Source organism: Dipodomys spectabilis, unplaced genomic scaffold (genome assembly GCF_019054845.1).
Source record: "Dipodomys spectabilis isolate Male_0828 unplaced genomic scaffold, ASM1905484v1 ptg000783l, whole genome shotgun sequence".
NCBI lineage: Eukaryota > Metazoa > Chordata > Mammalia > Rodentia > Heteromyidae > Dipodomys > Dipodomys spectabilis.
In genome coordinates, this window is record NW_024871460.1 from 24,114,915 (window position 1) to 24,135,010 (window position 20,096).

Here is a 20,096-nt window from a genome sequence, read left to right on the forward strand (position 1 = left end):
TAACATGTGCAAGGTTCTACATTGGCTCCCAGCACTAAAGGGTGTCAGGACAGCTTCCTGAAAACTGAGGTGAAACTATATCCATCTTTATAAAAACTCAGCTATAAAAACAAACGAACAGGATGGATTAAGGATTAAAATAGAAAATGCAGGTATCTTTCAGATGCTTGAAAAATTTTCTGATCAGTTGGAAAGAATTCCAGAATGGAACATAGTACCACTACGTGGTAAACAAACAATGCAAAAGCTTCAATGTTATTTATTATACCTATATAATACTCACAAGGCAAAAACAAAAGCAGATTTTGTAAGAAATGGTTATTCCAAGAAAAAAGTTTTTTTTTCCTTACTACACACCTGTCATATAAGCATGCAAATAAACCATGAAAATACTTAAACTTTGCTTCTTCCCTTTGCTGGCTTGAGCTGTTACTTTGTTATTAAATAGTTATACAAAAGATAAGGTGACACATAAGAAACATTTATCTTAACATTTTTATGTATTACTATGGCATTTCTCAATTGTGCTATAACATTGCTACAAAGAACAGCCTTTTCTAAGAGTGAGAGGCCAGAGTAAAAGAGGAATCTGGTTATAATAATAATAATAATAAAGCTGGGCATTGTAATACCTATCTATAATGCTAGCACTTGGGAGGCTGAAGCATGAGAGGAAATGAAAGGGAAAAGGAGAGAATGGGGAGAAAAGAGAGAACAGAGGAAAGAGAAAAGGGATGAGAAAAGCAAAGGAAAAATCAAAGCAAGACAGGAAAAGAAAAATATAAGGAAAAAAGAGCAAGTTTGAGGAGGAATGACAAAACAGGGGCCCACGAATGGATTGTTTTTCTAATTCTTCTCTGTCTTGGCTATACCTCCGAACACTGGTCCTTTCTAGGGGGGAGATGACCATGAGGTCCTTAAGGAGAAAAGGAAACTATCTGAAGATTTCTGCTTTCATTTCACTGGTTCTTTAAGATGCTGTTATGACAGTGATACATTCAGACTGGCAGGGATTCGTTTTAAGAATTAAGGTCATGGGCTGGGAAGATAGCTTAGTGGTAGAGTGCTTGCCTTGCATGCATGAGGTCCTGGGGTCGATTCCTCAGCACCACAAACACAGAAAAAGCCGAAAGTGGTGCTATGGCTCAAGTGGTAGAGCACTAGCCTTGAGCTGAAGAGCAGAGGGACAGTGCTCAGGCCCAGAGTTCAGTCCCCACAACCAGAAAAAGAATTACGGTCATTCTTTAATTTCATGTTTTCTCCTTCAATGTTACTGAAATAAGTAACCTGTCCTTATGATGAAAGACACTGTACTGTAAGAAAAAGTGGCTACAGAGCTTATCTTCAGAGTTTTCAATATACTAAGTTACAGGAGATAAAACAGAGACAAAGGTCCTGTAGTTCTAGCCGAAGGAGTCAGTCCAATGGCACTGACTTTGCATAGTTACACATCTGCCTGCTACACTACATGAGAAAGAGTCCATGTTTTATTATCTAAAATGTGTTCAATACATCACACTTACAAGGTGCTTGTATTTGCTTAAAAGGTGCTCATAGATTGGTCAATTAAACTAAAAGGCAGAAATAGAATAATTTAAAATCCATTAACTTTTTTTTTTTTGAAGCTGGGTGTTGTACAACCCTGTCATTCCAAAACTCCAGAGCCTGAGGAAGGAAGGAAGTTTGAGGCCAGTGTGGACTACATATATACATAGTGAACTTTAATCTCCAGGTCCTCATAGGTTCAAATAGCTTGCATGATGACTTGCACTCTAAGAATTGGTTAAAAATAAAATTAAAGGTCTGGGAAGGTGGCTCAGTGGTAGAGTGCTTGCCTTACATGCATGAGGCCCTGGGGTCAAGTCCTTAGTACCACATAAGTAGAAAAAGCCAGAACGGGTACTATGGCTCAAGTGGTAGAATGCTAGCCTTGAGATAAATAGCTGAGGGACAGCACCCAGGTCCGGAGTTCAGGCCCCACAACCGACAAAAAATAAAATAAAATAATAATAAAATTTAAGCTGGGCACAGGTGGTTTGTACTTGTAATCCTAGCTACTCATGAGTACTGTGGACAGCAGTTTGAAGCCAGGCTGTGAGACCTCTTATCTCCCATCAGCTACTCAGAAAAAGTCAAAGTGGTGCTGTGGCTCAAGCCTTGAGCAAAAAAAGTTCAGGGACTTGAGTTCAAACCCCAGGACTGGCATGCAAGCTCGTGCACACACAATTTAAAAAAAAACAACCAAAAAACGATTAAATTCAAATAAAAAAAGGAAACACCAGAGCTTGATTAAATATCCTTTGTATATATATAAAAAAATAGCCTTCAGTATTGCCATCTTGGACTTTTCTACCTATCAGAAAACAGATCAAAATAAATAAAAATTATTCAGGTAGCTAATCTTTTCAGTAGGCTGAAATGGCCCTATTGTCACACTAAGTTGAAAACAAGTATTGTTTCCCTTGTAGATATGCGCCCAGTCTATGGTATGAACTGTAGCAGCTCAACAGATTAAAACAGAAAGTACTTGTCTGTTTCTGGGCATCTACTTGGTTCTGTTTGTCTGTGTGACTACCCTAGCATATAGGTCACACTACACACACAGTCTTAATGTTTAGAGTAAGCCCTCCCTGCTTCTTCCTCTTCCGCAAGAGTTATCACAGTTTTTCCTGTACTTTCATCTTCTTCTATTAGCTTCCTACAAATACACTGCTAATAGATTTTATTAGAAATGCATTCAATCTGGAAGTGGCGCTGTAGCTCAAGTGGTAGAGCGCTCGCCTTGAGCTGAAGAGCTGAGGGACAGCGCCCAGGCCCAGAGTTCAAGCCCCACGACCGACAAAAAAAAAAAAAAAAAGAAATGCATTCAATCTGAAATGCTTTTTGGCATATTCCTCAATGTTTCCAATATTGATTCTTCCAAAGTCCATAGGCATGGCCTGTATCTCCATATATTGAAATCTTCTATAGGCCCTCTCAAGAGTTTAAAATTTCCATATTAAAAAAGATATATCCATATTGTTTGTGGAGTGTAGCTAAAGTGGCGGTGTACATACCTATCAATAGAAGACAAGAGTCCAGAGGAGGCTACAATGCTTGATAAGAAATGTACTCATTGTCTTGCCCATGTAATTGTAACACCTCTGTACAATATTTTCACAATAAAAAAAAAGACAAGAGTCCAATCCCAAGTAAAAAAATAAATTGATTTAATATATTAATATTCTACCCAAATTGTAAGCATTCTGTTCCTTTCCTTCTTTTTTTCTATTCTTTCCTTCCTCCCTTCCTTCCTTCTTTCCTTTCCTTTCCTTCCTTTCCTTCCTTCCTTCCTTCCGTTAGTTTGTTTTTTGGGGTTTTTTGGGGAGGGGGTAAGTCATGGGTTGGGCCTGGGCGCTGTCCCTCAGCTTTTCAGTTTAAGGCTAGCACTCTACCACTTGAGCCACAGTGCTACTTCTGGAGTTTTCTGCTTATGTTATGCTGAGGAATCGAACCCAGGGCCTCATGCATGCAAGGGAAGCACTCTACCACTGAGCCACCTTCCCAGCCCTTTTTTGTTTTTGTTTTTTGCCAGTCCTAGGACGGGAACTCAGGGCCTGGACACTGTCCCTTAGCTACTTTTTTGCTCAAGTTCTACTACTTGAGCCACAGCACCACTTCCAGCTTTTTATTTATATGGTACTGAGGAATCATACCCAGGGCTTCATGCATGCTAGACAAGCACACTAGCACTAGGCCACATTCCCAGCCCTCCCTCCCTCTTCCTTTCTTTCTTTTTCTTTCTTTCCTTTCTTTTCCTTTCTTGCTTGCTTGATCTCTTATCTTTCTCTTTCTGTGTTTTTGTCTTTGCCAGTGAGGCTTGAACTCAGGGCCTGGGTGCTGACCCTAAGCCTCTTTGTAGCTCAAGGCTAGTGCTTGAGCCCATAGCACCACTTCAGCCTTTTCTGAGTAGTTTATCAGAGATAAGAGTCTCATGGACTTTCCTGTCTGGGCTGGCTAAGAAATGCAGTCCTCAGATCTCAGTCTCCTAAGTAGCTAGGATTACAGGTGTTAGGTACCAGATTCCAGCTTACACACTTACACACACACACACACACATATGCATATATACACACACATATATACACAGATATACATAGATAGCCAGTCTTGGAACTTGAACTCAGGGCCTAGGCACTGTCTCTGAGTTTCTTCTGCTCAAGATACGTATCACTTTATCACTTGAGCCATTTCTGTTTTTTTTCTTTTTATCTGGTACTAAGGAATCAAATCAGGGCTTCATGCATGCTAGACAATCATTCTACCACTAAGCCATATTCACAGCCCTAATATTTTGTTCTGGTTTTGTTTTTGTTTTTTTGGGGTCCGGTCATGGGGCCTGAACTCTGGGCCTGGGCGCTGTCCCTCAGCTCTTCAGCTCAAGGCTAGCACTCTACCACTTGAGCCACAGCGCCACTTCCAGCTTTTTCTTTTTGTTTATGTGGTACTGAGGAATCGAACCCAGGGCCTCAGGCATGCAAGGCAAGCGCTCTACCACTGAGCCACCTTCCCAGCCCTATTTTGTTCTTGAGATTTTTTTTCAAATTATTCCATGCTAGGATGTAACAAAATGATAGAGCTGCACTTACTCAACAAGTACAAGGTCACAGGTTTAAATCCTACCATTGCAAAAAAAAAAAAAAGGCTAGATTTTCAAGAATAAAAATATGCAAACCATTATACTTGCAAAGTTTCATAAGTTTTTGTGAATAATTTCAGTAGAGTTAGGGAATTGCTATTCTAAGTAATACATTAAGCTGGATGCTGATGACTCCTAGCTACTCAGGAGGCTGAGATCTGAGGGTAATGGTTTGAAGCTAGCCTGTGCAGGAAAGTCTGTTAGACTCTTATTTCCAATTAGACACCCAAAAGCCAGAATTGAAGCTGTGGCTCAAGTGGTAGAGTGCCAACCTTGCACAACAAAGCTCAGGTATAACACACAGACCCTGAGTTCAAGTCCTACACCAGCAAATAAAAAAATATATAAATATTGGTTAATTTGGAAACATAGTGCATATTACAATTCAAAAACTCTACTTCTGGGCTGGGAAGTTGGCTCAGTGGTAGAGTGCTTGCCTTGCATGTATGAGGCCCTGGGTTCGATTCCAGCACCACATAAGCAGAAAAAGCCCGAAGTGGTGCTATGGCTGAAGTGGCAGAGTGTTAGCCTTGAGCTGAAAAGCTGAGGGACAGCGTCCAGGCCGAGTTCAGGCCCCACAACCAAAAAAAACAAAACAAAACAAAACAAATTCTACTTCTATCAAATCTTTGCATAGAAATAAAAGTGTTTGAAGATGATTATGAGAAAAGAAAAAGAAGAAGAAAAAATCACTAGCAGCTCTGGTAAACAAAAAATTGAAGTTTAAATATCTGAAAGTAAGAACTATTGTTTTGGTAGTTTTTACTTTTCAGACATCAAAATAATAAAGTTATTATACAGGTATACCATTCTTCCTGAGGCAGATAGACAAGTTTAAAAAAATGTCAAATTAGCCGGGCACCCGTGGCTCACGCTAGTAATCCTAGCTACTCAGGAGGCTGAGATCTGAGGATCACAGTTCAAAGCCAGTACGGGCAGGAAAGTCCGTGAAACTCTTATCTCTAATAAACCACCAGAAAACTGGAAGTGGCGCTGTGGCTCAAGTGGTAGAGCACTAGCCTTGAGCTGAAGAGCTGAGGGACAGCACCCAGGTCCAGAGTTCAAGACCCACAACCACCACCACCACCACCACCACCACCAATAATAATAATAGACACATTTAGATTAGGAGGTACATGAAATGGGAGTCATATACTTTTATGCACTATACTTCTATAATCTTAGCATTAAATAATGAGCACCTCAAGAACTTTTTTTTTTTTGGGGGGGGCGGTCCGGTCATGGGGCCTGAACTCTGGGCCTGGGCACTGTCCCTCAGCTCTTCAGCTCAAGGCTAGCGCTCTACCACTTGAGCCACAGCGCCACTTCCGGCTTTTTTCTTTTTGCTTATGTGGTGCTAAGGAATCAAACCCAGGGCCTCAGGCATGCAAGGCAAGCGCTCTACCACTGAGCCACCTTCCCAGCCCCCACCTTATGAACTTTAAAACCACTAGTTGCAAAAGAATTAACAGGCAGGGGACCAAAACTGCCCAAGCAATTAAGCCACAAATGTCAATTCTTCCTGCCTTGGGGTCTTCAATTCATTGCTCATGATCTCACTTCTAAGGAATTCTTTCTTTTAAAAGAGCCTAAATAGCAAGTCCATAATGGAACTGGTTATTATGGAAAGGAACTATAGAACAGATAAGTGCACCAGGCATTCCAGCCTCACATTCTGATGATATAAGACAGGGTAGGGTAACCAGAGCCCAACAGCATCAAACAATTGTCCGAGACTCCAGAAGTGAAAAAACTGTGTTGGGCTAGGTGTCTGGCTTGGGACTCAAGCATGAACAGTTTCCTCGTGCTCTTGATCTTTTTTCTTTTTTCCTTCACAGTGCCAGGAATCAAACACAGGGCACGGAGCATGTTGCGAAAGTATTTTACCACTGAGTAACACCCAAGACCTTTCCAAGTCTTCAAAGACAACAAGCTGACAACTTTCATGCCTGTTTTTCCCCCTTCATGTCTTTCTTCCAATTCTTATTGTTAGAATACTTTCAATGGCAGTGAACAAAATATAATTAAAAGGGTCTCCTGAGAGATCCCCAAACTTCTTGCATGAAGTCTACATTGGAGGAAGAAGAAAAATACAATTCAATATAACAAATGCAGGGGTCAGAGAGGTTAGTCCAGGCCATTATCATACTCACATAGAGTCACTGGCACAGATTTAAAAGGGACCCCAAATGTTGGCCAATAAATATCCCATTATTTTACAGATCCAGAAATGTTAAAGGGTTTGTCCTAGTTAAAATTTACGAAATTAAAACTCACATCTCCCAGTTCTCCAACTGACCATCTTTCCATTATACCATGCTGCTTCCCAGAAATTAATTGCAACTAGAAAATACTTAAAATATAATGACTCCATGATAATACTGTATATGCAATTCTGGATTTGTTTATACTAAAGATGTAAGAGGAAAAGAATTTAAGCCCTCAAAAATTTCAAGCAACAGTTTTTATTTATTGTGGATTGACACCAGATCATGCTATTGAAAAATAAAAATAATACAATGGTTCATTATGGATTTTCCTGTTTCACAATTTATTGCCTTGATATGGCCACTCTATCTCAAGGATCACAGAGCTACTCATTTAAATGGCTGTGCTAACAGGAGTAAATAGGGGAAGCTGAATGCATAGGTGAACTGAAAGGTTTTGCTATCCATAGGTGGTTAAAAAATAAACTTCTTTCAGTTTATCTTGAAACAATTTTCTTGGTCAGAGATATAACCAGAAAATGTAGCCTCTTAATGCTAACCTTCGACGTGGCAGACAATATTCTTTTGTGTATTTGAGGGCTGGCCATCAAAGAAGTTCTTTGTTTCAGTTCCTTCCTTCCACTTCCTTCAGAGGCTTACCTGGGATAGTACGCTGTGTAGTTCATGAAGAGCTGAGTGCCTGCTGGGTAGTAGGCTGTGGAGGGCTGTAGCGCTCGTGGACTCAAAAGTACAGAGGGTTGATAAATGGCAGCTTCTGTAGGAATCACTGCTGCTGGAGCTGGGAATGTGTAGGAGGGAGGAGACAGGCCTAAACAAGCAAAGAGAGAGCCTTTAGACATGTTCTTAACAGACACAACAGTCATAAAGGCACTCTTCTAGCTATACATTTTGAAGGAAAAGACCATTACTTTTTCCTACCATTCCATGCAACGTAGCTAGCTTTTATTACAGCATGAAATGGAAAAGATTAAAAACATTTCACTCTAAACTATACCAAGCATACTCTGCGCCACAGTGAACTGACCCAAAGGGAATAGACCAAGTTTGTTCATTAAAGGAAATTCAATACATGGCCTTTGAAACTAATCTACATCTTCAAAGCTGTTGAAGAAAATAAAAGTCTAAGCCAGACAAGATGCCGCGTGGCTTATGCCTATAACCCTATTTGGAAGCTGAGATTGGAAAGATTGCACTTCTAGACCAATCCAGACAAAAAGTTTGCAAGAACACTAATAAGCCATTAGGCTGGACATGGTAGCATACACCTGTCATTCCAGCTACACAGAAGCCTGAAACAAGGTAGACTATAGTTCCCGGTCAGCCTAGGCAGGAAAATCCATCTCAACTTGAGAAACTAAGCATGGCAGAAAGAGCCTATCCTCACAGCTTTGGCAGGATTATAGTCCATGCATGTACTTGGGAAAGAAGGGAGATGCTACCTCAAAAGTAAGCATTGCAAACAAGGACTAAAGGGGTAACCCTGCAGTAGAATGCCTGCCTAGCAACTGTGAGGCCCTGAGATTAAACTCCAGTATCAGAAGGGGAAAAAAATCCAACATGGGAAATAGACTTGGAGATCCACATGCCCTGGTCTTCCCTAAGAGTTAGCTGATAAAAAAGCTGGCTCAGAACAAATAGAAGAGAGCCCACAGATGGAAGGCACAGTTAACTTGTGGAGTGCATATTTAGAACATGTGAGGACCCAAGTTCCATCTCCAGCACCATTGGCAGGGGTGGGCTAGGGGGATCTCTTTGCTTTCTGAATCTTCCCTATTCAGAAAATCTAAAGTTAGAGACATTGCTGGTGACTAGCTTTTACATGTTGGATGAACACAACCAGCCAGACTATGTGTACTGAGAAGAGGAAACTGAGTTGACTGAATCTGAGATTAAGTTTTGCATATAGAACCACAAGATTAGATTACTCAAGCAGCAAAGGCTCATGGGAAACTTGCAAACAAAAAAAAATTTCTAAGATAACTTCCCATTCTCATTTTGTTCTTATGGGTATTCTCCACATCTATGGAGATGAGCAATTAGTCAGTGGAATATGGGGATACAGAACAAAGGACAATACTGATTTCATATTTAATTGTAGGCGCCTCTTGCATTGTGTTTCCCTCTGCCTGCCATGGTTCTGAGGACTGAACTTTGGTTCTTAACTATACTAGACAAATGGTCAACTATTAAGCTATATTCCCAGTCCTTCATTTTTCTTGAGGGTCTTGCTGTATAGTCTCAAAACTTAAATCGTCCTGTTTCAGCCTCCCAAATATTGGGATCACAGGAATGTATCATCCCATGCCTTGCTGTGGTACCTCTTTTATATTCATTTAAAAAAAATTGTGCTAACCCAGGTGCTGTTAGCTCACACCTATAATCCTAGCTACTCAGGAGGCTGAGACCTGAGGATCATGGTTCAAAACCAGCTAGGAGACTTATCAGTAAAAAGCTGAAAACTGACCTATTGCTTAAGTGGTAGAGTTCAAGCCTTGAGTGGAAAGAGCTCAGGCACAGACCCAGGCCTTGAGTTCAAACCCCAGAACTGGCACACACAAAAATAATTGCGCTAAACACAGTTTGTGTTTGTGTGTGTGTGTGTGTGTGTGTGCACATGCAATTTTTATTGTTATTAAGGAGTGTACAAAGGAGTTACAATTCCACAAATAGATAATTTACACAATTCTTTTCGGGCAATGTTATCCCTTCCTTCACTTTCCCTGATACTTATAGTTTGAAATATGATCGCTATTTTTAAGGAACCCCATAGAAAATAATACAAACTGAAGTATCATAGAAAATTATATTAACAATGTGCATATTCTGATTTTACATCTAGTGAAGCAATTCATTATAGACAATGTGGAACAACATTAAGAAAACATATAGAAGTGGCACTGAGGCTCAAAGTATTAGAGTGCTATCCTTGAGCAATAGAGTTCAGGGAGAGTTCCCAGGCCCTGAGTTCAAACCCCATTACCAACAAAAAGAAAGAAAAGGAAAAGAAAGGAAAGGAAAGGAAAAAAGAAAAAGAAAGAAAGAAGAAAGAAAGAGGGGGGAAGGGAGGGAAGGCAGGAGGGAGGGAGAAGGAAATGAAGGGAAGGGAGAGGAGGGTGGAAAGGAAGGAAGACATAACAGATATGTCTGTTCTACTTCAAAAAAGAAAAATAGAATGGTAGGCCAGGCGCCGGTGGCTCACGCCTGTAATCCTAGCTACTCAGGAGGCTGAGATCTGAGGATTTCAGTTCAAAGCCTACCCCAGGCAGGAAAAACCGTGAGACTCCTATCTCCAATAAACCACTAGAAAACCTGAAGTGGTGCTGTAGCTCAAGTGGTAGAGTGCTAACCTTGAGTTGAAGAGCTGAGGGACAGTGCCCAAGCCCAGAATTCAAGCCCCATGACCGGCAAAAAAAAAAAGGAAAGAAAAATGGGATGGTAAAAATTCTTTTTTTTTTTTGGTTGGTTTTGGGGCTTGAACTCTGGGCCTGGGCACGGTCCCTCAGCTCTTCAGCTTAAGGGAGCACTCTACCACTTGAGCTACAGCGCCACTCCCAAATGGTAGAAATTCTTAACTAAAGAGATGCTCTTGCTAAAGATTTATGTGTTTCTTAAATGAAAGTACTTCTATTTTTATATTCCTAAAAATCAAGTTGACCATAAAATGCACTTCGTTAACTTCAAAACTTTATACTCATTCACATATCATTAAATGACATTAAAATGATGAAATTTAAAAATCAAGATTTTGACAGCATCTCTTTGCCAAATGAAATTTTCAAAAAAGATCTCTCAGTGGAGAGTGTTAACCAATGTAAATGTTAAAAACTTTAACTATGTTAACAATCACTATTTTTGTATTTGCTGTGTAATTAGGCAGTGACTTAAAAGTATACTGACAGGAAAAAAGTTCAGCAGAACAAGTTCAATATTAGCAGATATACATGATTTTCTTTCTCTCTCTGTCATTCTATTTGCTGTACAATCCTGGGGCTTGAGCTCAGGGCCTGGGTGATGGCTGTTAGCTTTTTCCCTCAAGGTTCTACCACTTGAACCCCACTCTACTTCCAGCTAACTGGAGATAAAAGTCTCATAAACTGTCCTGTCCAGAATGGCTTCAAACCACAATCCTCAGATCTCAGTCTCCTGAGGAGCTAGGAAATAAGACACTGGTGCTAGGCAGACTGGTCATTCATAAAGAAATAAACTTCAATGAAGAGAAATGGAAAAACTGTGGTTAAAATTCCTGTATTTCTCTATATATCACCTTTATAATAACAATTAAAATTTTTTAAAACTAAAGCCGGGCGCTGGTGGCTCACGCCTGTAATCCTAGCTACTCAGGAGGCTGAGATCTGAGGATCGTGGTTCAAAGCCAGCCCGGACAGGAGAGACCGTGAGACTCCTATCTCCAATAAACCACCAGAAAACCGGAAGTGGCGCTGTAGCTCAAGTGGTAGAGCGCTCGCCTTGAGCTGAAGAGCTGAGGGACAACGCCCAGGCCCAGAGTTCAAGCCCCACGACCGACAAAAAAAAAAATTTTTAAACTACAAAGCATGGTAAATATGAACATAACCAGGGTTTGTATTCAAAACATAAAAAATACTGTATTTTTGAAAAATATTAAAAGATACAAAAATTCTTTGTGCTGGAGGCATGGCTCCAACAATAGAGTACCTGACTGGCAAATATAAAGTCTTGAATTCAAACCTCAGTACAACTCTACATATATATGGAAAAAGAGAGAGAAAGAGACAGAGAGAAAGACATTAGATACCTATAAATTATATACATATATGCATTCATATGGGTAACTGCCTTCATGAACTATAATGCAGGTATACATTTACTTATATACCTTTAAATGGTATATTATACACACATATCTGTACACATGAGTATATACATATGTCTACCTACATATGCATGCATATAAAATATTCTTTTGTGAACTGTGTATTGAAATTTTTTCCTTAGGCAAAAGGGAGGGAAAAAAATAAAGCGTGCAAAAAGCAGTTTTCCTTCAGGAAGAGAAAAAAGTAAAAGGATATCACAACATAGAAACCTGGGTCATACCTGAAAAGGAACTTAGTTGTTTTATTTTTCTGTGTGTATGCATGTATGCAGGTACTAGTGCTTGAACTCAGGGCCTTATGATGTCTCTTGGCTTTGTTGCTAAATGCTGTCATTCTATCACTTATATTTACCTCCATTTCTAGCTTTTGCAGGTTAGTTGCAGATAAAAATCTCATGGAGTTTGCTGCCTGGGTGGCTTTGAACCTTGATCCTCAGATCTCAGCACACTGATTCGCTAAAATTACAGGCGTGAGCCATTGTGCCCAGCTTCAGAACTTCGTCTATTTCATATAGATTGTCACTAAACAATACTGTAACAACTTCTACATTTTCAGTCATTTTTGCATAGAAAACATACAAGTAAGATTACGTCAGGATATTTTCTTAAACCTAGTTACAAACTTTCAAAACTTTATGCTCATTCACAATTAACTCTTCAAATATTCACCAACAGCAAGCAGCAGGTAAGTGGAATATTAGCACTGAAGAACTCCAAAGGGAGAAAAGGACTAAGCCCCACTGAATGTTCTACAAGTAATATTTCATAAAATTGACTAACTGGCATGGATCCCTTTTTACTATAAAGTAAAACTAATCTTCTACATCTATACTCTTTTTGGGAATGAAGCATATGTTTGAACTGTATTCCAAATAATATGTTCTTTAAACATCTCCAACATGCATAACAAGGTTATTGTCTTACATAAAGGTGAAAACTTCATTTAAAATAACAAAAAAGCCTCCAGCTTTAACATTAGATTCTCAAACATTCCTTAAGTCACTAACTAGGACTTGCTCTCTACAAATATAAATACGGGGCTTATTCCTCCCGGAACAGGATTTCAGATGGCTTGCACCCAGATGCCAACGAGCAAGAGCATGGTTTGGAATTAAGCACTGATCCTGCGACCCAATGGAAACTTTGGCTCAATTGTTTACGCATTTATGTATTTTTACTAACTCACTCATTCTAGACATCCTGGCAAGCAATAGAAATGCTCTCCAGGTTGTCACTCACAAACCACAATTGATATTCAAAAAATGAAAAGCAGGTGTCAATCATTCTTCATAAAGCTTAATGCATTTAAGAGGGGGACGGGGAAAGCATCCAATTATCCATTTATTTTCCCTTTAAATGCATATTAAAAATCTACAAAGCCAGGTTGCCTCCCAGAGTCAGTGCTTATCTGGAACACACTAAGCTTCAGAAACCACGTGCTTATCACTGGAAAAGCAAGAATAAAATTTGAAAGGAGGTATTTGGAGCATCTCTAATTATGGGTGTCCACAACCAAGGTCTTAAATGATTACCAGATACTACTGATTTCAGATGGGAAAGCCTTATATAACCACCTTGCCTGCCTCAGAAAGAACCAGGGACACAGAAAGTTATGAAAGCAGCTTAAGCACCTACCAGCATACAGCGTAGAATAGCGCCAAGACCCAAGAAAAACTTACATGGTAACTTACATGGCGGTGGGGATAAGCCATTTCGATTTAAAGTGCCCCCCATTAACACAAAGTTCATCTCCTCAGCTGAACACTGAAAGACTTCAACATATCTGTCCTTCATGGTTTTTTTATGACACTTTTGCGCAGCCATAAATGCTCTGTCCGCAGACTTCATCTGGATAAAGGCATCTCCTGATGGGCGGCCCTGAGGGTGTAGGGGAAGAATAAAAACAAAAGGAGACTGTCTCCTTCAACAAGGAAATGAATGGTTGCTTACAAAACATGCAAAGTGACAATCACCCATAGTACAGACATATTTAGCCACAAAATCTGGGTGACAGTGTGAGTGGATGAAATCTGATGTGTGTTTTATCCCCTAATGGACCACAAAACCGTGAAGGAACAGTTTTGAGAGCTCATAGCTGAAAGTGATCCTTCTTGGTTTCTGTCAAATTAGTATCCGATTTACAAGGTTTTGAAAAGGTCTCCTTGTGACTGCCAACTTCAAAATATAGGATTGCATATTGGATTCTCCCCCTCCCTCCATTCCCCATCTGAAAAATCCGATTAAGTCTCATTTGATTGGGAAAAGCTAGGAACAGAACCAGTCTTAAAGCTTTACATATCCTCCTACAGGAAATAGGACAAGCCAGAATTGTCTTTTGGCTCTCAGTGCTCATCTATCACTGACCCGCCAAGTCCCTTTTGCTTTGCTTCCAATGTTGGAATGTAGCTTAAGGGCCCAGTGTTGGGTAGTGACCCACCAGTCTTATTTGGGAGCTACACAGTAGTTTGCTAAATATCCCTATTTATAAACAACTTACAGATTTCTGTTACAAAAACTTGGAATACTTTTGCTTTACCATGAACATTTTTGTGTGGCAGAAACAGACCAAACTGGTTTATAGTTCTGCTTTCTTTTTTTTTTGTCAGTCATGGGGCTTGAACTCGGCCTGAGCACTGTCCCTCAGCTCTTCAGCTCAAGGTTAGCACTCTACCACTTGAGCTACAGTGACACTTCCTGCTTTCTTTTTTTATAGTTCCGTCTAAATGTTTCCTAGGAAGTACGTGATCCAATTACCATGCAAGTTACCATAAGAGTTGCCATACCAAGGAAATTAGCAACAAACACAGTCCAAGATAGAAACCTAACATCTTCAGGGTAACTAAGAGTTTGTCCATCATTTTTAAATGATTAGCATTTTTAAATGGTCAAATGACAGGCGAATCTGTCCACTGTTGTTAACCAAAGAGGAATGACCTCTAATGTATTAGAAACATGACTCAAAAAGAAGTAGTTCGCTGGTGATGCTCGATTGTGGAGACATGTATTCAAAAGGACTTTAACCAGTGAAGCATGCTAAGAGAGGTGTGAGGTAAGAAGGTGTGCAGCTTAAAATGAATGCAAGAGTTAGAATGAGTATGTGCTGGTGTAGAAACTAAGCAAGGGCTGAGGAAGGTTTCCGATTCCTTGTGCAAAATGGCACGTGCCTCCCAGTGAGACAAGATTATACCTATAAAAGTGACCAGACCTCCAAGTGAAAGAAAAAGTAGGAGATAACAGGAAAAAAATTTAGTTTTTCCATTATAAGACCATATTCCACTTATAATACTCAAAAATTTGTTTTCCAAAACAATACAATTTTACCTTCTATCAATTAGAACTGCTTGGCTTATGAGTATTCATATTTTTCCTGTTTAAGCTAGCACAAAGCACTGACAGCCTACATTTTTAAATTTCCTTTAACCCATAAGTTGCATCATAGGAAGAAATAGCTTACATTGACACACTGAAAGAATTCAAACAGATATTGACAGAGGACTCAACAATTCATTTCTTTCTTTTCTTTTCTTGCCAGTTATGGGGCTTGAACTCAGGGCTTGGGCACTGTCCCTGAGCTCTTTCACTCAAGACTAGCACTCTACCGCTTTGAGCGACAGTACCACTTCTGGCTTTTCCTGCTATGTGGTACTGAGGAATTGAACCCAGGTCTTCATGCATCCTAGGCAAGCACTCTACCACTAAGCCATATTCCCATTCCCAACAATTCATTTCTTAATATAGCTGTGTGCCTGTAAGCTCCACACACTGTTAATAGAGGGCATAGATACAAATTAGCAATAATTTTACATTTTATTTATTTATTTATTTATTTTTGGTCCGGTCGTGGGGCCTGAACTCTGAGCCTGGGCGCTGTCCCTCAGCTCTTCAACTCAAGGCTAGCACTCTACCACTTTGAGCCACAGCACCACTTCTAGCTTTTTGCTTATGTGGTGCTGAGGAATCGAACCCAGGGCCTCATGCATGCATGGCAAGCGCTCTACCACTGAGCCACCTTCTCAGCCCAATTTTACATTTTATTGACTAGAATTTGATGTCTAACATATTAACAAAAAATTGTGAAATGTCATTATATAAGAACCTGTGGATACAAAACACACAGGATGTTCATGTTGTAAACAGATTTGTCTGTGACCACTGACATGAAAACAACAGAGATGCTGCAACAAGTGTTATATGCACTGCTGTTATATTTAGTTCTTATCTGAGACTACTGATAAATAGTAGATTTATGTGATGAGAAAAATCAAAGCTGAATTTCAATTACCATGTGAATTATCATAGTAATAGTATCCTTTTCTGGAGTATACTCTAAAGACTTCTTATATGCATGTGTATGTGTATATACATATACATACATACATATATATATATATATATATATATATATTTTTTTTTTTTTTTTTTTTTTTTTTTTTTTTTTTTTGTCGGTCGTGGGGCTTGAACTCTGGGCCTGGGCGCTGTCCCTCAGCTCTTCAGCTCAAGGCGAGCGCTCTACCACTTGAGCTACAGCGCCACTTCTGATTTTCTGGTGGTTTATTGGAGATAGAGTCTCACGGTCTCTCCTGCCCGGGCTGGCTTTGAACCGCGATCCTCAGATCTCAGACTCCTGAGTAGCTAGGATTACAGGCGTGAGCCACAGCGCCCGGCTTACATATATTTTAAAGGTAAACACAGTAAGTATATTTGTTTGTTTTGGGACCGGTCGTGGGGCCTGAACTCTGGGCCTGGGCGCTGTCCCTCAGCTCTTTAGCTCAAGGCTAGCGCTCTACCACTTGAGCCATAGCGCCACTTCCGGCTTTTTTCTTTTTGCTTATGTGGTGCTGGGGAATGGAACCCAGGGCCTCAGGCATGCAAGGCAAGCGCTCAACCACTGAGCCACCTTCCCAGCTCCACAAAAGTAGAGAAACCACAAAAGTAGAGAAACCCTCCATGTGTGTGTGTGTGTGTGCGGGGGGGGGGGGGGGGGGGGGGGGGGGGGTCTAAAAATGAGTCCCTATTATAGTTTTTTTTTCCCTCAACAAATATTGATTCTTTTAATAAAAGAAAGCATTTTTTCACTGGAAACAAGCAGGTCAGCTACCCAACTTTTTTTACCTGATGATTCAATACCATGTGAACCCCATGGGTACGTATATCTGTAGAAAACTCCCCCAGGAACTCCAGGATGTCCTCTATTGTGGCCGCATAGGGAAGACCTCGAAGGCGTATACAGTCTCTAATGTTGGTAGGGTGCACAAATTGCTGAGGTAGTACTGGAATAATGGGAGGTGTTGGAAGTGGGATGAGAGGGGCAGAGGAGAATCGATTCAGCACCTATATGCAAAGCAAAACACAAGCGATTTAGTCTTCTTGTTCTAATGCCGTCTGCAGCCGAGTAATGGATTCACCTGAGAGCTGGTTAGAAATGCAGTCCAGAAGCTGGTTGCAGCTCAGTGACACAAAGCTTATGCTTAACACATACAGAAAAATGTATACAAACTTAATATATACAGAGTGCACACTTAATATGTGCAGAGAGCACATGCTTAATGTGTATAATGCCAGAAGCTGAAACCCTAGTACAAAAACCAAGAGAAATGCTGTCTCTGCTCTACTCTAGAAATTTTTAGCAGGGTCCTTGAGTGAGTTAAGTGCATTCAAGTTTCAGAAGTACTGATGGAGACATCTGGGCAATTCAGCTGACAAACTGTGGTACCTACTTCTGCCCAATGTATAAGAAGACATGTCAGAATCTAAGGTTGTGTCAACCTGGACAAGCACAACAATTATGACAAGTATCTTAAAAAAGTCAGCTGTTTGCTAGCTACTCAGGAGGCTGAGATCTGAGGATCACAGTTCAAAGCCAGCCCAGGCAGGAAAATCCGTGAAACTCTTATGTGGCTTAGTGGTAGAGTGCTTGCCTAGCATGCATGAAGCCCTGGGTTCGATTCCTCGGTACCACATAAACAGAAAAAGCCAGACGTGGTGCTATGGCTCAAATGGTAGAGTGCTAGACTACTCTACCCAGCCCCGGACACAAACTTTTAAAAAGTTAGTAATCATAAAGATAGATAATAACTGATTTTCTATATGACAAGAAACAACTAAGCATTTTATAATACCTGCCAAATACCAAAAAAAAAAAAAAAAAAAAAAATCAATCAAAAATTGATGGTAAGCTTTACTAGTATGCTTGTGCAGGAATATCTTTTCTTTGTAGAAGAAAAGCAAACAACCCCAATGCACAATAATACAAGAATGTATAAATCAAATATGTACCTCAATGACATTCATTTGAAGATGAAAAATTTTAAACACAAGCAAACTTTCAAGGTATGACCTACAAATATTAGACAAGAATACACACAAACTATTTCCTGTGCATGCAACAAGGTAAGGCTCCTTTTTGGTCACAGAATGAGACTATTTCATGCACCAATACTTACTACATTCTCCAAGTTTTTAGACTGAATAATGTATGGTAAAGAACAGAAGTTAACACTCATTACATGTGCCAATACCTCATCATCATTATTTTTTCCCATGACATTGTGATTTTCATTTAAGAAGTACTTATTAAGTAAACAAAATACCACAACTTAATCTAAAACAATTAAAATGAAATTGATGTGAAGGTTCCCATCTACTCTTAAAAACCAACCTGCTGAACTTCAGCTGCGGTGCTCCTGAAGAGCTCAATGTATCTTTTACCCAACAAGTCCTTGTGCTTCCTCAATGCATTCTGCGCATATTCCTCACAGGCAAAGAGCACAAAAGCATCGCCTGTTGGCCTACCATCTGGGTAGGTGACAAAAAGGATGCCTTCCTTTCCTCCAGTGATGGGGCAATGCTGACCGAAGAAGGCCACCACTTCCTCAGCTGTAGCTGTGAAAGGGAGCCCTCTCATCCGGACAATGACTTGATTTTCCTTGGAGAGAAACTGCGCAACCTCATTGGATGTTCCTAGGGAAAACAATTATTAGCGAAAGCAGGGGGAAATATAGTCAAGACAACAATTTTGTCAAATATATAATATAAAATGCCAGGCAATGTTTTGAATTAAAAATAACTACACTCAGCCGGGCGCTGGTGGCTCACGCCTGTAATTCTAGCTACTCAGGAAGCTGAGATCTGAGGATCGAGGTTCAAAGCCAGCCCGGGCAGGAAGGCCATGAGACTCCTATCTCCAATAAACTACTAGAAAACCGGAAGTGGTGCTGTAGCTCAAGCGGTAGAGCGCTCTGAGCTGAAGAGCACAATGACAGAGCCCAAGCCCAGAGTTCAAGCCCCACGACCCACCAAAAACAAACAAACAAACTACACTCCTACTGAACTTATACTAGCTTAGGAGTAAGAATTTTATTTTCCCTCAAATTTTGAAACTCTTCCCCTAGCATTTTCATAAAATGCCCATTAACTTAGGAAGCTGACAAGATAAAATAGTATAAAAATTATCTGTATTTCAGGCAGGGAATATGGTTCAGTGGTAGAGTGCTTGCCTAGCATGCATGAAGGCCTGGATTCGATTCCTCAGTACCATATAAACAGAAAAATCTGAAAGTGGCACTGTGGCTCAAGTGGTAGAAAACTAACGTTGAGCAGAGGGCTTAGGGATAGAGCCCAGGCCCTGAGTTCAAACCCCAGGACTGGAAAGGAAAATTATCTATGTTTCTCAGGGATGTATGAAGTCATCATAGTAGTCATAGGTCCTGGGTAGGGTTGAGCTAAGTAGTACCATGTGTGATGAGCTTGCACAAAGCCTTGCATCCAATTCTCAAGAACCACAACAAAAGTAACAAGTAGCACAGGCCCTTGGGCCACAAGGCCTGAGCCTAAATTCTATTTGCTAGGTTATGACATTTGTGAAGTTTAGTTTCTGTGCCTTAGTTTCCTCATCTATAAAACTGCCTTCTTTATAAACTACAAGAAAGAAGTAGGTTGATACATTTAGGAATTTGAGTGTGTTATTTTCCTTTTTGTTAAAAAGTTTACACATTCAAGGAAAGACCACAGTGTAGTTACATACTTTGGGAGTAGGAGTTTATGATCATAGTACATTAGATATGAAAATACAATGAAATCATTATTTTCTATAACTTGCATATGCTAATAAAATACAAAAATAATAAAAACTTCAAATAAATTATGTGTGTGTGTGTGTGTGTGTGTATTTTTTCCAGTCCTGGGGCTTGAACTCAAGGCCTGGGTTCTGTCCCTAAAACTCTCTATTCTCAAGACTAGCACTCTACCACGTGAGCCACAGCGCACTTCTGGCTTTCTGGTGGTTTAAGTTGAAGATAAAAGTCTCACACAATTTCCTCCTAGGGCTGGCTTTGAACTG

At 40.1% G+C, this 20,096-nt stretch overlaps 1 protein-coding gene across 6 annotated transcripts in view; it reads right to left on the reverse strand.

Annotated features, from left to right (window-relative positions):
* Nucleotides 1-20,096, reverse strand: part of Esrp1 (epithelial splicing regulatory protein 1) — a 67,611-nt gene that overhangs the window by 22,870 nt on the left and 24,645 nt on the right. For 2 of the 6 annotated variants that reach the window (XM_042673180.1, XM_042673179.1), the window contains exons 10-14: nucleotides 18,417-18,718; nucleotides 16,871-17,089; nucleotides 13,438-13,636; nucleotides 7,546-7,714; nucleotides 4,272-4,276 (exon numbers count right to left, since the gene is read on the reverse strand). In XM_042673180.1, the coding sequence (XP_042529114.1) occupies nucleotides 4,272-4,276; nucleotides 7,546-7,714; nucleotides 13,438-13,636; nucleotides 16,871-17,089; nucleotides 18,417-18,718 (894 nt within the window). The remainder of the gene's footprint in view (nucleotides 1-4,271; nucleotides 4,277-7,545; nucleotides 7,715-13,437; nucleotides 13,637-16,870; nucleotides 17,090-18,416; nucleotides 18,719-20,096) is intronic. The other 4 variants (XM_042673178.1, XM_042673176.1, XM_042673175.1 and 1 more) reach the window with 3 other exon arrangements.